A 17412-nucleotide genomic window follows, 5' to 3' on the forward strand; every position below is an offset into this window, starting at 1 on the left:
GTACGTTGTGTCACTGGCACAGATAGATGAACAAAGATAAATGAATAGTCTGCTAGTCTGCTTTAATGATGAAGGTCGCTGCTTTGATCATAAAGCTGTGGAAAGTGTAATGCTAGGAGTCTACTGGGCCGGTGCCAATTGGTGCCAGTTTGCGCCAAAGATTATGTGATTGGAACGTAGTGGCTCGCTGTGGCGCTGAATTAATGTTCACTCTGCATGTTGCCATGTTGCCGTTAATTCGGCGACACAATGAGCCACTACACGGCAATCACATAATCTTTGGTGCAAACTGGCACCAACTGGCACCGGCCCAGTGGACTCCTAGCATCATTGGCTCAACTTGGCGCGCGGCATTACATTCCAGTGGATTTCAATAGGCGGATTGTTTGCGCCATTGCATTCCAGTGGATTCCAAATGTTCTTGCCGCCAAACTCAACTTTTGCCGGGCCACCATGAGCCAGTTGGGAGGCAGTTTGAGCTACTGCACACCACTAGACACCTTATTGGTGACACTAGGCGCCACAGCAAATTGCCTTGACGTGAACTGGCGCCGGCCTAGTGGACTCTTAGCATAACCTAGCGAGGTGAACTGTGTGAAAACACCAATCAGCATTCTTCAATGAATGCAGATACAGGTGGTAGCTAGGGGGCGTGATTCAGATGTGATCAAAGTTACTTCATCTGTGAGATTTTATTTATCTTACTGCAACAAAACCACACAGCATCCTGACAGTCACGTGTCTGGTAAAAACAATATGTTGAGCCTATACAATATAGAAAATAGTAAAGATTGGTTCTTTTTTATTTGGGTCAGTACAGTACCGAACAGGGACTTTACTTGTTGGCCAGCAACAGTTGATTTCAAACCAACAGGGTACAAGAAATGAGTCACCAGTCTACACACAGTGTCCCACTGTTATGGCTCCGATACTACCACAGAAATTTTCTGTCCGTTCACGTTTAGTGCATGGCAAAATGGTGGAAAAAGGCTTGCTTCTGCAGGTGAAAGGCACTGTGTATATGTTTTCCTGACAGCAGTTTTATCAAAACTGGAAATCTCTTTCTTCGTTTGCGGTCTCTTCTCCTGACTGAAATGATGAGGTCGGCAGATAAGGTCACTTCCTGTTGCCGACTGACCCTCTCGTCAGCAAAGTGCTAGTTTCTATCAGTTCACGCAGCTCCTCCGAGGAAATACTGATTAATCTTCTACTCGTGACACTCGCAGCACACAGAGCAATTTACATGAAGTGCTTTGGCATTAATCTGTTCTATAATCTCAAGCAAGCTTTCCTTTTCCCCTCAGTTTTCTCATTCTTGATTTGTGCGTCATGACGGTGAGTGTCCAAGTCCATTGTGATGAAAAAGGGAAGACTCTGATTAATAATTTGGGCTACCATATGTGTGAATGCCCCCCCCCCCCCCCCCCCCCCGCCCCCCGCCATCTCTCAGACGACAGATTGTACTTTTGCCGCAAGGAATAGTTTGAAGGGCCATGTGATTCTCTGATTAGGTATTTACTGGGACTTTAATGAGAGGATTAGAGCATAATCCATCTCCAGTTGAGATGATTGTTAATGTTTATTTGTGTCCCACCACAGATTCTGGACGTCCGTAACGTGATGGTGGTGGTGTCGCGGTGGTATGGAGGTATTTTGCTGGGGCCTGACCGCTTCAAGCACATCAACAACTGTGCTCGGAACATCCTGGTAGAAGAAGGATACATCACCTCAACGGTGAGATGCCTTCCAGATCTTTTTATGACATTATTATACTGAGTATACTGACTGAGTATACCGACAGGCTGAGACAATTAATTAATTGATAGATTTCTGTGTGGAATTGTTGCAAAAAATGGAATTAGATTAAATACAGCTCAAAATCGAAGAAACCACTGCAAAATTATAATTTTTTCCAAGTTGAATATTTGTATGTGTTTCCTTCTCGAAACCAGGGGTCGGCAACCCGCAGCTCCATAGCAGCATGTGGCTCTTCAACCACCTTGTTTTTTTTTAACATGGAACATGGAAGTAGGGGAAATACGCATTTTCGAAATAAATGAATCTGCAATATACGATTCACCGCAAGTCTGTGAACGAATCTATACTGCGTTCTGGCTGCTGCAAGGGAGGGGGAGCTAGTGTATGTAGTGAGTCTGGTGATGGATTTTTTAGTTGCGTATGAAGCAAGTTACTGCACAGTAAAATAAAACAGTTGAATTAAAGGGAGCACATAAATATGTTTTATAACAAGAAGCATGCTGTACATATGTCTTTGCAGCTCATAATCATTGAGGTGGCTCCGAACAATATGTGGTTTCACTTTTACGTTCCCCAAATAGTGTCTCTTTTGAGATAATAAGTCACCAAGTGGGTTTGGAAAATTGTCAGATTTAGCGAGAATGTGCAACACATGCACATGGAATGTTGCCGACCCCTGCTCTAAACTATTAGCAGCATTACTCCCAAATTCAAAATAAAAATACTGTAATTTAGAGCATTTGTGCGCAGAAAATGAAAAAAATATCAAAACCGAAACAAAAAGCAAACACGACTATGACCTTTTTTTTCTTTTCATTTTCACTTTTAAACAGCCCGATTCAGATGTTTTAACTTACAGTGTTCAGGAATCAATACAGTATTTGCTGTAATAATCCTGATTTGTAATCACTGCTGCCGGGTGACTTTATGCCATTGTTGCGCAAGAATTCCAGCAGGTCCACTTTATTTGATGCCTTATGAGCATTCGCTTGCATTGTACTAAATTGCACTAAATTGTGAGATATATTGTATGGGATTGTCCTATATTATAGTATTTTTAAACTTAAAAGAAGACAAATTGATATAGTGCTGACAGAGATATTTGGCACAGCTCCAGGCTTTATTTTAAGATGTGTAGCGAAGCCTTTTATTTTTGTTGTTGTAACAATGTGGTGGCCGTATACGGTGCATGGGTCGGGGTTCAACCAACTTGGGGCAAGTCACAGGCGTTTATCATGTCCAGGCAGTTTTTCATGATATCATGAGAAGTCGCAACTTTAAAAGCCAGCATTTAATTGCCTGTTTCTGCAAAAGTGGAGCAACCAAGTGATGATTTTTTTTCATGTTTGGTGATTAACTGGCTGTTGGGACATGTTACTGTTAGAGCATCATTAAGAAGTCACTTTTGCATAAATATTTTACTTGCCATCAAGTTTGAAACTGGGGTTTTGGGCTGCTGATTCTAATACTGATCATCCATGAGTAAAATTGGCCAATACCGATCACATCAATGTAGTATTTATGATAAGTGCTATAAAGGAGAAAAGTCAGGACAATTCCAAGGTCCCGTGATTGCAGGTGATCGTCTTTTGTGATTGGCATTTAAAAGAATTTATCGACCGATCACTTGATTTTCAAGGAAATTGGCTGATACCGATTGGAGGATCCCTACTTGAAACAAGTAAGTCAAGTAATGTAAAAAAACAGTAATGTGAAAAATGTACTTTTAGTAGTTAACTCATTTGCAACCAAAAATGTATCTATACATCTTTTACCTTTTTCACACGAGAGAAAACAAAGAGGTGATGATGCAACTTTACAATAGAATAGAGCATGTCTGGTGCAGTTTTGAGCTGAAAAAACTGCCTGAAAAGGGCAGGAGTGCATTATGTAAGAGAACGGCCTGCCTCTTTCCCATTGAAATACATGCTCCACAACAACCATGAATGAAAAGGCTCGCCATGTTTGCACAGAGGAGGTTACGCATTGAAGGGAAATGTTAACGCGTGCACACACAGAATTCAGTTGCACATGTGAAAATTGTTAATAGTTATATTTCTAAGAAATTGTTATTTTCATGTAAAACAACCATTTTTTGTGTTTATGTTGTGACATAATCCACACACACATCCATTTTCTATGCCACTTATCCTCACTAGGGTCACTTTGCGGGAGCCTATCCCAGCTGACTTTGGGCGAGAGTACCAAGAGTACTGGTACCGGCTTTTTAAAATGGCTGGGATTTAATGAGTTAAATACCCATCCACAGTGTATAGACACAGTTTTAGTCAAGCCTCTGTAATTTTCCTCCTATTTTGTGGGAAAAGCATTTGTGACTGGATCCAGCCAACTGCTACGTTATGAGGCTAATCCTGCATGAACGTGGAAGCTGTTTCGCCTTCATATCTGCCTCCATTCCTCCAAAAAGGTGCGCAAGACATTTCTCAGTGATGTGGTGTCATAATGACACGGTAATAGCCTCATGCAGCAACTGCAAAAGGCCTTTGAGGCCAGTCAACTGACACTTTCAAGAAGCTGGGGGCAACTTTGTGACAAGTACTGCAGAGAGCGGCCATGAAAAGGACTCGATACAGAGACTTCTTCAGCTGACTAGAGGGTGCCAACATTCTAATATACTGCAGACATCATATCCCGCCCTTTTCCTTTCCAACATAACACGCGCACGAAAATTAGTTTTTATCAGTTAACTATGAAGGTTGTCTACTAATGTTAGGCTATACATTTAATGATAGCTATTAGAAAAATAAAATGACTGCAAATTATTGATTGCATCTCAGGCTGCCACTTCGAAATTCTATTGGAATACTCGCTAGCCATGAGTGACCAATCGTCATATTCGGGCCACTTTTTAGGAATTTATCACCGCTGGCCGGTGGCGATGGTCGCATATTTTCTGGTTGAAACAAAAATGTAATTTTGAGCCAGCTGCAGCGGGTACATTGTGGTCACCAAGGGTCGGATGGAGTCAGACGTCAGCTGTGCTTTGTGAATGATGCTCAGCTGGTACTAATAGACCACAGTGTACTGTGGAAATATCCACTGCCCCCCCATTACTGCTGACATTACTCCAATGCTGAGGTTGTCTGTTATGCGGTGCACACTGTTTATGAGTCCGATGACTTTCATCGGACTCATAAGGAGAATGGGTGAAAAAGGATTTTCCAACCTATGGCAGTTTGTTGACATTGTTTTCCTCCATTTGTGCAGCTATTTCTTCCGATTCTTCTGTTGCCATATTATATTTTATAATTATCAAACAGCTACTGTGCTAATTACATGTTTTGACTCTAATTGTTTTGTAAAAGCGGTTTGTGGTACCGCATTGTTTTAAAAAAAAAAGTAGGCAATGATGACACAGTTTACAAGATTTTTCAATTGTATGAAAAAATAAAAGCCCCTTGCCACTTTGTGTATTAATGTCCATTACATATAGATATCTATTACATTGCTTTCCATTCTCCTCCACTTATCCAGTCCGGATCGCAAAAGCAGCAGTCTCAGTCGAGAAATCCAGACTTCCCAGTACCCGGCCACCTCCTACAGCTCCACTGGGAGGACACCAATGCATTCCCAGGCCAGCTGTGAGACATAAACCGTCCAACTTGTCCTAGGTCTGCCCCGCCATGCTTAGAACACCTCACTAGGGAGGCGGTTGGGAGGCCGAGCCACCTGAACTGGCTCCTCTCAATGTGAAGGAGAAGCGGCTCTACTCTGAACCCCTCCCAGATGACTGAGCTCTTCACACTCTCTCTTTCGGTCACGACCCAAAGGTCATGATAGGTGAAGGTGGGAACTTAGATCGACCGGTAAATTGAGAGCTTTGCCTTGCTGCTCAACTCTCTTTTCACCACGACGGTCCGGTACATCGACCGCATTACTGCAGAGGCTGCCCAGATCCGCCTATCAACCTCATGCTCCCACCTTCCCTCACTTGAGAACAAGAGCGCGAGACACAGGTGGAAGAACTCTTCCACCTGGGGCAGGACCTCATTCCCAACCCGGAGGGAACACTCCACCCTTTTCTGACTGAGAACCATGGCTTCGGATTAAGAGGTGCTGAGTGTCGTCCCAGAAGGTTCACACTCAGATTCAAACTGTCCCAGTAAACGCAGCCCGAAGAGTCCATCAGGACCACATCATCCACAAATAGTAGAGATGATATCCTAAGGCCCCTGAACCGGACTCCCTCAACGCCTTGGCTGCGCCTAGAAGTTCTGTCCATGAAACTTATGAACAGAATCAGTGACAAAGGGCAGCCTTGTAGGGTCGTGAGTGTGCTGGAGCCTATCCCAGCTGTCTGTAGAGAGGCGGGGTGCACCCTGGACTGGTCGCCAGCCAATCACAGGGCACATACAGACAAACAACCATTCAACCACGTTGAAAGGGGAGAACATGCAAACCCTAGGGTGGAATCCAACTCGGGTCTCCAAGCTGTGTGGCCTGTGTGCTCACAACTCGTCTACTGTGCAGCCACATTCATAATTGGTTTATCCTCACAACGGTCATAGGTATGCTGGAGCCTATATATCTATAATATCTGGGGATGTCCAAAATTGGCTTTTTTTGCCGTTGACCGATATGCCGATATTGTCTCTATTTCCGATACCAATATCATCTGATACCGATAAGTGTAACATGACATATCTGAACACCTATGTAATGTGAAGCTAATGGTTAGAGCTTCAGCAATTAGCTTGTCAAAGTGGCTGTAAACAACATTGTACATCATCTGAGAAATATTTGCTGATCGGCTTGGGCTGTGACATTTGTTTTAAAAGTCAGAGTATCCTTTTATTGACCATCAAAACGTCTAGGGAAGAAGGTTTCATCATTTTCACATAGGCCTAGATCAGGGGTCAGCAACCCACGGCTCCAGAGCCGCATGTGGCTCTTCAGCCTCTTTGTTGTGGCTCCATTCGCAATGCTCAAGTATTTTTTTAACACACGAATGGGGAAAATACGCATCTTTGTAATGAGTTTTGAAAAAAATACTTTCTTTTTCTCCTCTGAACTACTTTGATACCCCAAAATTCCCTCCAAATCTGGCAGTCAATCAAAATCTTTGGAGGCCTCATCAAGTATTGATGTTTAACCAAGATGATACTATCATTACCCTATGAGTTGGCAACCATCACACATGCACAATGTACTTCTATTTATTGTATTCTGCTGTTAAAACTTGTTAAAATTAGAAAATGTTCAAACTTTTAAAAAGTTCATAAGCTATTTCTATGTACACAGATTTATACAATGTTTTTAAAATACGTTTTGCGGCTCCAGTCTATTTTTTTTTTTTAGTGAGTGAGTGGGTAAAATGGCTCTTTTGATAGTAAAGGTTGCCGACCCTTGGCCTAGATCTTTTAGTGCAGCAGCACTGGCAGAAATGTTTCATTGGGATGGCCAAGGTGAGACCATTATTCAGATACAGTCGTGGAAAAAATGACTTAACCATATATTTTAGGTAAGTCATTTCCTCTGATCCAACATAATGAGCTGCAGTGGTTCGCTTCTCCCAAGCCAATTTTCTTTTGTTAGTCACAGCAGCATTAAGTGTTCCAAACAGTATTTTTTGGGTTTGTTTCTACTTCAATTTTGATGTCATAAAAACTCTTCTTCACCCACTTAGCTATGATGTCACAGAGGGATAGAATCCATTCATGGCTTCTTGAAGGGATTGCTGCTACCATATATGGTCAATTTAAGGCGTTTAATAGATATGAGCGTGAACAGGAATGGGTGGGCTTTTATTCGCACATATTAGTATGACTGGTGTACGCAATTTTGATTTTTACTGAAATATGTGTATGTTCCATGCTTACTTTACACCGAACAGGAAGTCATTGTGCGCAGGGTTTAATGCTGTGTAACTAGACAAGTTGCTGTTGTTACTTCACGCTGCTTAGCGTTAATGAAGTTAATTATACCACACAAACGGACCAATTCTTCATAGAAATGATTCTTTTGCCAAGAAGAACACAGGGAGCCCATACTTGAGTTGGGTGACATAAGCGAGTTCCACACCCTTCTAACTGCATTGAGCAGGTGCGCATGATGGTGGAGGAAGTGTGGATTTACAGTTTGTAAGGGAAACAGGAAGCACTCATCTCGTCACTTTTGGGCAATTGCTTCATTTGAAGTGTCTGCTCGGGCGATCAAAGACTTGCCCCTCACCAAGTTGGCTGCCACCCATCCAACCCCCACTTTGAAGCTGTCTGTGTTCTGGGAACTTCCTCACATTGACAGTGCACGTAGATTAAAGCTACGACTCTTAAAAGTGGCCTACTTCAAAAAGATGTCAGAAGGGGGGAAAAAAATAGTACTTCATTTCCAGCTGAAGTGTGGACTCTCCTCTGCAGGTAGAGGCCACAACCTGCCTGCGAATGGCCTGGAAACCTATTTGGAACTCAAATCCCCCCAATCACATGAATAACAGTCTAGTAGGGGAGTCTAAAATGAACAGTTCTCATCTCAGGTAGCCTCTGCTTGGCTCCAGTGGGCAGACTTTAAAAGGTAAATAACAGTAATTCAGTTCCGTGTGGCCCCTTTCTAAGCACCCTCAGGAGGTCCAACTACAGGACCGATTAGGGCCTTGAAGGCACAATGAAGCACTAAACAAAAATGTATGTCTGGAGACCAATGGTAATGTCATAAATCACAACTAGCCTAATAAAAAGCTTGGCATATTGCTATGTTATAGTAATTTCTTCTTAATTAAATAGACAGGTCTAAGGCCAGATGAATGTGCCCGCTCAGCCTTTTTTGTCACCATGACTAATATAGCGCGTCAATGTAGGCTAAATATAATTAATAACATTAATCAGCACTCCTAAATGAGGCCTGATGTTCTCCTACAGGCTAAAAAAAAACAACAGACTGATTCATTTTATCGATCAACTCTGCTTAGCAAGTTAGTACTGGTCTTATCAAGGCAGCTAGCTGCCAACCTGGAGCGTGGCTCCACTTTAGCGCAAGAGTTCTCCTTCACAAGGGATTCATGAATCTATAAAAGAATCCGGACCGTTTTTCACAAAGCACTTAAGAGCGCACATGTGTAGAGAAAGTCAAACATCGGCATTTGTCATCCTGGCCAATCCAGATGCAATTAAAAGTGGCCTTTGCCCTTGGTTGCTCACTAAAGCTATTTCAATTATAAGCTTTTTCAAGCATAAAAATGGCTAAATGAAAATATACAATACAAATGTAAGGCAGGCTGCACGGTGGAAGAGTGGTTAGCAGCTTGGTCACACATTCAGGGTTGGAGTCTCCACTTTGCATTTCTGTGTGGCGTTTCTAAACACATCTTTAAGGTTAATTGGTGACTCCAAATTGTCCATAGGTATGAATGTGAGTGTGAATGGTTGTTTGTCTATATGTGCCCTGTGATTGGCTGGCAACCAGTCCAGGGTGTACCCCACCTATTGCCCAAAATCAGCTGGGATAGGCTCCAGCATACCCCCGTGACCCCAATGAGGATAAGCGGCATAGAAAGTGGATGGATAGACAAATATAAGGCATTCAGAAGATGCATTCAAAGACGCTGTGAATGATATGTAGTAGGGATGCTCCGATTGATTCGATAATTTCTGTAAAAAAAATGTGATTGGCATACAATATGTTAATCAATGCCTTTCGAAGTCTAAAAAAGTCAAAAAAACGATGTGACAATGTGTGACATGACATGGATATGCATGTATATGCGTAGGGTTGCCAACACCCGTGTTGAGCCGAAAAAGGACGCACTTTGTCCCATACGGCCCACTTGTCTGTAAAACCTCAGTGGTTTCAGTTTGACAGCTTGACACAGGCAACAGCAATTGATGCCAGCATGTTTAATCACTCTTGTCAAACCTATTAGTGTTCGACATGTCTTGCATCTTTCTATACACGCTTTTACTTTTACTTTTACTGTCACAGTATTTATCTGCCTAGTTTCTCGCCTTGACTCCAAATGTGATTTTCAACAGTGACATTTTGTTTTTAAAACAAACAAGCAAAAGCGCTTAGTTTTTGGTTTTTGTTCCTCGGGAACACGTTCAGGGGGTACATAAGTGTCACTGAACAACTTTGCTCTCTTGTCATTATTATTAGTAATTATGTCTCGTCCTTAAAACACTATTTGTGTGTGGTTGTTTAATGAACATAAGTACAGTGTGTCCAGCTCACATTTCTTCAAAATTATTTGCTTCATCTCTCGTAGTTTTTAGTAGTATTTTATTATTAGTTTGTTATTATATTGTTGTAACACTGGCCATACATCTTCCCAATTACAGTTAATCGATATGATTGGTATCGTCCGATCTTCTTCATGCATGATCGGTATCGGAATCGCCAGCATAAACAAACCCTAATCGGAGCATCCATAACTCATAGCTCTAATATTTCATCTCCATGGTACTAAAATGACATTTTCCCTCCTAATATTACAAGTTTATTCTCTTAAAATTGTGACCCTTGTTAGACTACTTTTTTCCCCTCTTAAAAGTCACAGTTCTGATATTTTGACATGAAATTACTTGTATGACACCCCCATTCAAAGTGTAGTCCATCAACTGTGACTTACGCCCCACCCAGTCCTGTGAGCTAAGTTCTGCTCAGATTTCCATGCTGCGAAACGTAGTTCTGGTTAGTTGCTGGAATCAGTTAAGTAAAGAGTTTGGCTTCTCAAAACAATATGCGTTGAAAAGAGTAATACATTTGCATGACAAAAATGCCTCCTCCAAAAAATGAGACCTCACAAATTGTTATTTCTCTGATGTCCATTGTGTTGCATTTGTGACTACAATGACGTTATATTCCTCTTAATATGGCATTATTCATGGAAAATTACTGCCAATTTTTTCCATTCTCGTTTTGATTTTTTGTGTCGTGGGCCAATTAAAAAAAAAAAACAGCCGTGGGCCGCATACCAACTTTGGACCTAAAGGTTTTAATTGTAATTTTTTTTGGTTTTAATTTGTTGTATTCATCAGTAAATGACCATTGCATTACATCACTAATTAATCCCCAGATATCCCCACCCTTGTATTAAGAAATATTCTTCGTTGTCGTCCATTCTTTTTTTTTTTTGTTGTCCATGTGGACTCAAGACTTGTCCATCAATCTTTTATAACCATTGTTCAAGAAATAGCCGCGATAACTGTGGGTCCAAGTTCATATCAGCTGTTTCTTCTAACATTTGTCAGATATTACTTGTCGTGTGTGTGTGTGTGTGTGTAGAGGGGATATCTGATTTAAAAAATGCCAGCGGGGCTTTGAGGTGGGCCACATACGTGGTTGACAGCTTCACTGGTACACTCTAGTAGCGCAAGTGAGCCATTTCTCACTGACACCATCTTTTCCCTCAACAAGCCACATTTGGCCTCATTCCCAGCATGAAGGCTTTGTAAATGACAAGTGTCGTACGCTGGGAACAGGATTATGAGGCGTTAGGAGTGACAGTGAGATGAATCTACAATTAGATCACTTGATGTGATCATGTAGGCCGATGCACCGCAATAAGGACTTCAAGACTCTTTTCACCATGTATTTTTTTTAAATATAAAAGCAAGCCAAACATAGCAGAGAGGATTGCTTGAGAGTGCAATGTTTACTTTGGTGCAATTATCAGAACATGACAAGGGCCAATCAGTAAGTTCTAATTTACATATTTCGGCGAGACGGCGAAGCAGCAGGTGTTGAGGGCAAAAAGTGCTTGTCAAAAACTCTCATCCGCTCTAAAGTGCCACTCAAACATTAAGCCTGGCACCACTAAGTGAAGCTCTAATGCAAGATAATCATAGGTCTCCTAATACCCAGTTTTTCTTTCCTTTTCTTTCACAGGATGATACTGCCAAATCAGCAGGGAAGACCAAGCGGCTAAAAAGCAAGAAGACAAAATGATAAACAGAAAAAACATGACTTTTAATCAAGTGGTTTGTGGTTTTGTTCACCCAAATATACGGTTTAAAGTCTAAATATTAAAAACATTTCACATTTACAAAACTTGTTTTTTCAGTTTTTGACTGATACTCAATTAAGTGAACACAGGAGTCCTGCTTATGAAGAAAGAAAATTGTGAGAAAGAAAAATAAAACAGACTGCATGGCGGATAAGTGGATAGCGCGCAGGCCCGAGTTCAATTCCACCCTCGGCCATCTCTGTGTGGAGTTTGCATGTTCTCCCCGTGCATGCGTGGGTTTTCTCCGGGTACTCCGGTTTCCTCCCACATTCCAAAAACATGCTAGGTTAATTGGCGACTCCAAATTGTCCATAGGTATGAATGTGAGTGTGAATGGTTGTTCCCCGCCTCTCGCCCAAAGACAGCTGGGATAGGCTCCAGCATCCCCGCGACCCTTGTGAGGATAAGCAGTAGAAAATAATGAATTTGTGAATAAAGTTGTACATTTTGAGAAAAAAGTGATGTATTCTGATAAATACAATTATTTCATAAATAAAATCATATTACTGTACTTTCATTGTTAAACAGAAACATGTTTATAAAATAGAAGGAAAGACTGTGATGACAAATAAAGTTCAAGAATGAATTTCTATTTTTTGGAGGAAAAAAAGTCATGAAAATGATGGGAAAAGAGTAAAGAGTACAATAATAAAGTTCTTAAGTATTTTTTTATGTCACTATACAGTATCTATTAGAAGAAATACCATTCTGTTTACTTTTTTTGTAAGTTGCAAATTTTCTGAAAATTTCATACCATTACAAGAGGAAAAAGTTGTAATAAAGTGGTTATTTCAAAGGGGACCTATGCTTTTTCCACTTTTCTGACTTGTAAATGTAGTTAGAATGTTGTATCCTCGTGTTAAATTATGCCAAAGTTTCAGATAATGAAGTTTGCGCATTTGGAAGTGAGCCCTAAAAGAAGTTTGGGATGGGTTAAAATGCTCGGTTTCAAAGGGCGTTACAAAACTGTTCCTTTGTGATGTCACAGAGGGGCGACGTTACTTATGTGTGTGGCTGTAGGCATGATACACTCTCGGCCCTCCCCTAAGCTCTCATTCCCCTTGCCGGGAAAGGTCCATTAATGTCGGGTATGCCGTGCGTCCACGGCGGTGGAGACCACCACCATGCTCACTATCTGAAACGCCGTAGTCCCGCAAAAAATGTGTAATGACCACATTTCCACTACCGATGTTATGCCAAGATCGTCTGCAGTTCATTAACGCGGGGCCTTCACGGCCAGCTTCTGAGCTCCACGGCACCAGCGGTGCCTCTGACAAAGTGTGTGCGACAATGAGTGCTCTTCCTCGGGCAGGCGAGGTTGGAGGAGCACCAGCAGTGCCTACTCTGACTTGATACACGGTAAGTCAGAGGTCTCCAGCCAGTAGATCATCAGCTGCCAGTAGCTCTTAAACACTTTTCAATTAGCGCTCCAAAGACTGTGCGGTTATTGCATGTAGCTGTTCTATGAGTCCACAACTCAACACAAAGGGTCAAAAGATGAGCATAATAGGTCCGATTTATGTCAAACTAGGAGGTAGTTTGGCATTAAACTGTTCCTACTGATAGTGGTGTTCTCCTTAAACGTCATATCGAGACTCAACTCTAATTTAAAGTAGCTGTTTTATGTGTTCTTCCCTAGTGTAGCTACAAAACTCCTCAATAGAAACGTAAAGAGTTTTTCACTCAAGGATCATTACTGCTTCCTCAGGGGAGCCAACAAATCATCTGAAATATGAACGTTGTATTCAGTTTTGTGCCCGTTGGCTTTAATTCACAACCCAAAGGACATTCTTCCTCAATTCATTCAGTGTTCCTGTGAAAGTTTGTGCAGGAAATGTTGAAAGTTGAGCGGGAAATGTCCGTGCATTCATTTGTCAACAGTACTGACTGCTCTTTTTTCCCCTGCGGCATTGGAGGCCTCACCTCTTGTTTGGGTGTCACTTCATCACTGCCAACACATCATCTGCATATTAAACACTCCCATGCTAGCTTTAGGCTGCCACTGCCGCCTGTTTGCTAAATATATCCGGGGCTCGTCTGTGCTCCCGGCACACATTCCTCCCCAACACTGAGGTGTTTTCACTTTTGTTGTGGATTTAATGCACTGACTGATTGTTTCGTCATCTTGAGCAGAAGGATTGAAGCATCATTCATTCATCTCAACGTGCAAAAGTTCACGTTAGTATAGTGACAAAGTTAGCCCACACAAGTTCATCATGCTGTGCTCATCATCATCATCATCATCATCATCATGACAGCACAGACTGCCTCCACGCTTGTGCAAAAGTCTTCGGTCACTGTTAGAAGTGTTCTATTAGGGCTGCATGGAACTAGAATGTCATCCATTCATACACTTTCTTGCCCCCTATCCTCACTAGGGCTTCCGGGATATGCTGGAGCCTATCCCAGCTGTCTTCCTGGACTGGTCGCCAGCCAATCACAGGGCAGCCAAAAACATGAAGAGCAAAATAGTTAAAAAGGTTTGAACCCCGTGGCCCTGTGGTGAAGAGCTGATCCGCAAGGCAAAGCTCTGAATTTATCTTCCCACCCTCACCTATGGTCACGAGCCAATCACAGGGCACATATAGACAAACAACCATTCACACTCACATTCATACCTATGGACAATTTAGAACCTAACATGTATGTTTTTGGAATGTGGGACGAAACCAGGAGTAACCAGGCATGCACAGGGAGAACATGCAAACTCCACACAGAAATGCCCAAGCACAGATTTGAACCCAGATCTTCCCAATGGCCAACATGCTCACCACCCGACCATCGTGTGGAATTACTACTTACACTTGCAGCAAAATATTCGATGCACCTTCATTTCCAAAGCCAATTTTCATAATTTCCAAGGCCAAATTATTATGTACATCCACAATTAGGGCCAGCCAAGGCGTACACTGAAAATATTAGGTACATATGTTGCTGATATTAGGTAAACTTGCAGCCAAAATATTAAAAACTCCCAAAATACTAAGTACTCCTGCAGGTACACACAAGGCTAAAGTGGTATGTTCACTCAAAATATTCACCCACATTCAGCCTACCTACAAGGATCCACAATATAGTATGCAGGTACACCCTATCTATTTTTATATGGGCTTTAATGCATACATACATGAATTCTTTTTGTTGTTTTGATATAATGCCACACTTTATTTCAGTTAGTCTGATTTTAGATTTTTCTAATTTTTTACCTGGGGCCCCATCTGAGAGAGCGCGTGCACCAAGTGCTAATACATGTAGTACGACAACAAAACGACAACAGAAACAACAACAATGGGCATTTGCGATGCAATTATGAAACAACAATGTAGGAACCCCCCCTGGGGGCAGGGGGGCCTCCACATGGCCCTATCTGCCTTCAGCGCTGTCTGCGTCAATCAGTGTGAGCTGCGAGGTTTGTTTATTGGCCACCGAGTTTCCCTCTTGAGAGAGACACGAGTGGGGCAGAAAATAAAAAGCAGAGGAAGGGAAAGGAGCATAAAAGATAAAAAGACAGTGCTAAGACATGTCAAAAAATTTAAAAAACATTATTTTTGGTGTGCACGCATGCACCGAAGCACCGAAGCACCCTTGGCCCACCAATGACAAAGTCCATGATGTTTGTATTCCACACAAATATCCGATGGAGACCTTAAGACTAGCCAGGACTGGAATACACAGTTGGAACTAATGACCTGACAAGAAGCAGGTGGGTGGATAAATTAGCCTCCCAGACAGAAAGTCAAGACAACATTAGATGGCAGAATTAGAAAATCAAACGGGTCAAGCGCATCACCAAAACAACAAGCTCATCAGACGGTTGAATTCAAATCCACATTGTGTGAAAAATGACTCAAATCTTAGGGCCACCCATCTCGTATGTATCGGTATGTCACAAAAGTGAGTACATCCCTCACATTTCTGCAAATAATATTTCTAAAATAAGTCAGTGTACAGCTTTGATAACAGTGTAGATTTGCAGTCTCCTCATAATAACACAACCGTTAATGTCTAATAGCGAGTAAACCCCTCTGTTAAACTGTACTAATTTAGCCCAATCAGGCATTTTCCCTCCTTTAGGTCCTTTAGGTCATGTGACTCGTAGGTGTGATTTGGTGTCACCCTCACATGCTCGTGGAAGTTCAGCATGCCACCTCATGACTTATTATTGTTTTAAATAATGGCCCATAGTTCCGAAATTATATCCCTTTATTGTTATATATGCAGTTGCAAATCGAATCGTTTACCACAGAGATTTCCCCTATCTATTATTATAGTATTTCTATATGCGATTAATTCTGAGTTAACTATGGACAAAATGCAATACTATTTTATTATTATGATTGACAGCCCTGATATATATATATATATATATATATATATATGATTGACTATATATATATACGCACTAAAAATACACCATGCATGCAAAAAGGAGGCCGTTTGTGTTATTAAGGTTACCAGATGCTATAGGCATACCTTGTGAAGCCAATATGACAAGTCTTTAAAGGGGATTTACATATTTTTCACAGATGCTTGTGTATTTCAAAAATCGTCATCAAATACTTGGATTGGGGGGGAGCTTTAAATTTAAAATCTCCCAATTTAAAATGAAACATTGTATATCCTGAAGACAAAGCAGTGTTTGCTGTTATTGTAATGTACTTACATTACATGTATTCCAATCCTTATTGTCACAGCAAATAAATCCCATTATTAATCATCATTCACCTGATGTGAAGCCTAACGGTGGGTCATCACATCTATTACGTGGCTGACCCTGAATCAAGATGCTGGATGCTGCTGGCTGCCTGCAGCTCACACAAGTTCATGTGGAGGGACAAAACCTCTTCAGGCTTCTCTGATTGCACACTGCAGCCTTGATGAGGACAAAGAGAAGAGAGGCTGCAGACACCGGATTCTTTGCTTCCTTCAAAATAAAAGCGGGCAGCAGGCCATGCAGCAGTACAGTGTATTTTATTTCATGTTTGATGTTGTTTGAAAGGACGCACCTAATTCATGAAGTGGCTGTAGGGCGGATGGGGTGGAAAAGGGTGAGCACAATTGTTGAATTTGTATGTTTGGTTGTATAGAACATCTTTGACTCTGCAAATTGCCTCTTTTTTAATATATGACTTCACTTATGGTGATATCATATATGATGGAGTCTACCCAGTTACTTCATTTTATTATTTCTTTACTACATGTTTGACTCTTGCATGTACATATTTTTATTATATATTTATTTTATCAAGTTGCTGGAGTTGATGAATAAAATATCTCTCCATCTCCATAACAGAGACGTCCTTAGCTTTCTGACAATGTGCCCCCACCCAGAACAATTTTAGTTGAACATCTCTGCAACAAAGCATGCTTGTTACTCACCAAAACTGCAATGCAGAGAAGAAGAGGGTCAAATCAGCAGCAAGCAGGTGAAGAGAAGCATCTCCAGGGAGGACACTCACAATGCGGTGATGTACTTTATGAGTTCTTCATACTCCATGGACTGCAAAGCATAAATACAATATGATACTACGTCCATCTGCCATTCACCTGTGACCTTGGTGCACAGGTTGTGGGGCGACTTTTACTGTGAAGGTTTAACCGGACGTAGAGCCTCGTAGTAAAAATGTGTGTGTGAATTGACAGAAGCCAAAAGAAGCGTGCGCTCCCACCTTATGCGCACACTCATTGACGGCGCA

At 41.6% G+C, this 17412-nt stretch overlaps 1 protein-coding gene across 2 annotated transcripts in view; it reads left to right on the plus strand.

Moving 5' to 3' along the window:
• The window catches only part of impact (impact RWD domain protein), a 28070-nt gene extending 15863 nt beyond the window's left edge, over positions 1 to 12207 (plus strand). The window contains exons 9-10 of one of the 2 annotated variants that reach the window (XM_058074210.2): positions 1600 to 1734; positions 11599 to 12207. In XM_058074210.2, coding sequence (XP_057930193.2) covers positions 1600 to 1734; positions 11599 to 11658 — 195 coding nt within the window. In that variant the 3' untranslated portion in view covers positions 11659 to 12207. The remainder of the gene's footprint in view (positions 1 to 1599; positions 1735 to 11598) is intronic. The other variant, XM_058074209.2, reaches the window with a different exon arrangement.
• Positions 12208 to 17412: the final 5205 nt, after the last annotated feature.

Source organism: Doryrhamphus excisus, linkage group LG4 (genome assembly GCF_037039965.1).
Source record: "Doryrhamphus excisus strain RoL-2023G ecotype Guam linkage group LG4, RoL_Dexc_Guam_v1.1, whole genome shotgun sequence".
NCBI lineage: Eukaryota > Metazoa > Chordata > Actinopteri > Syngnathiformes > Syngnathidae > Doryrhamphus > Doryrhamphus excisus.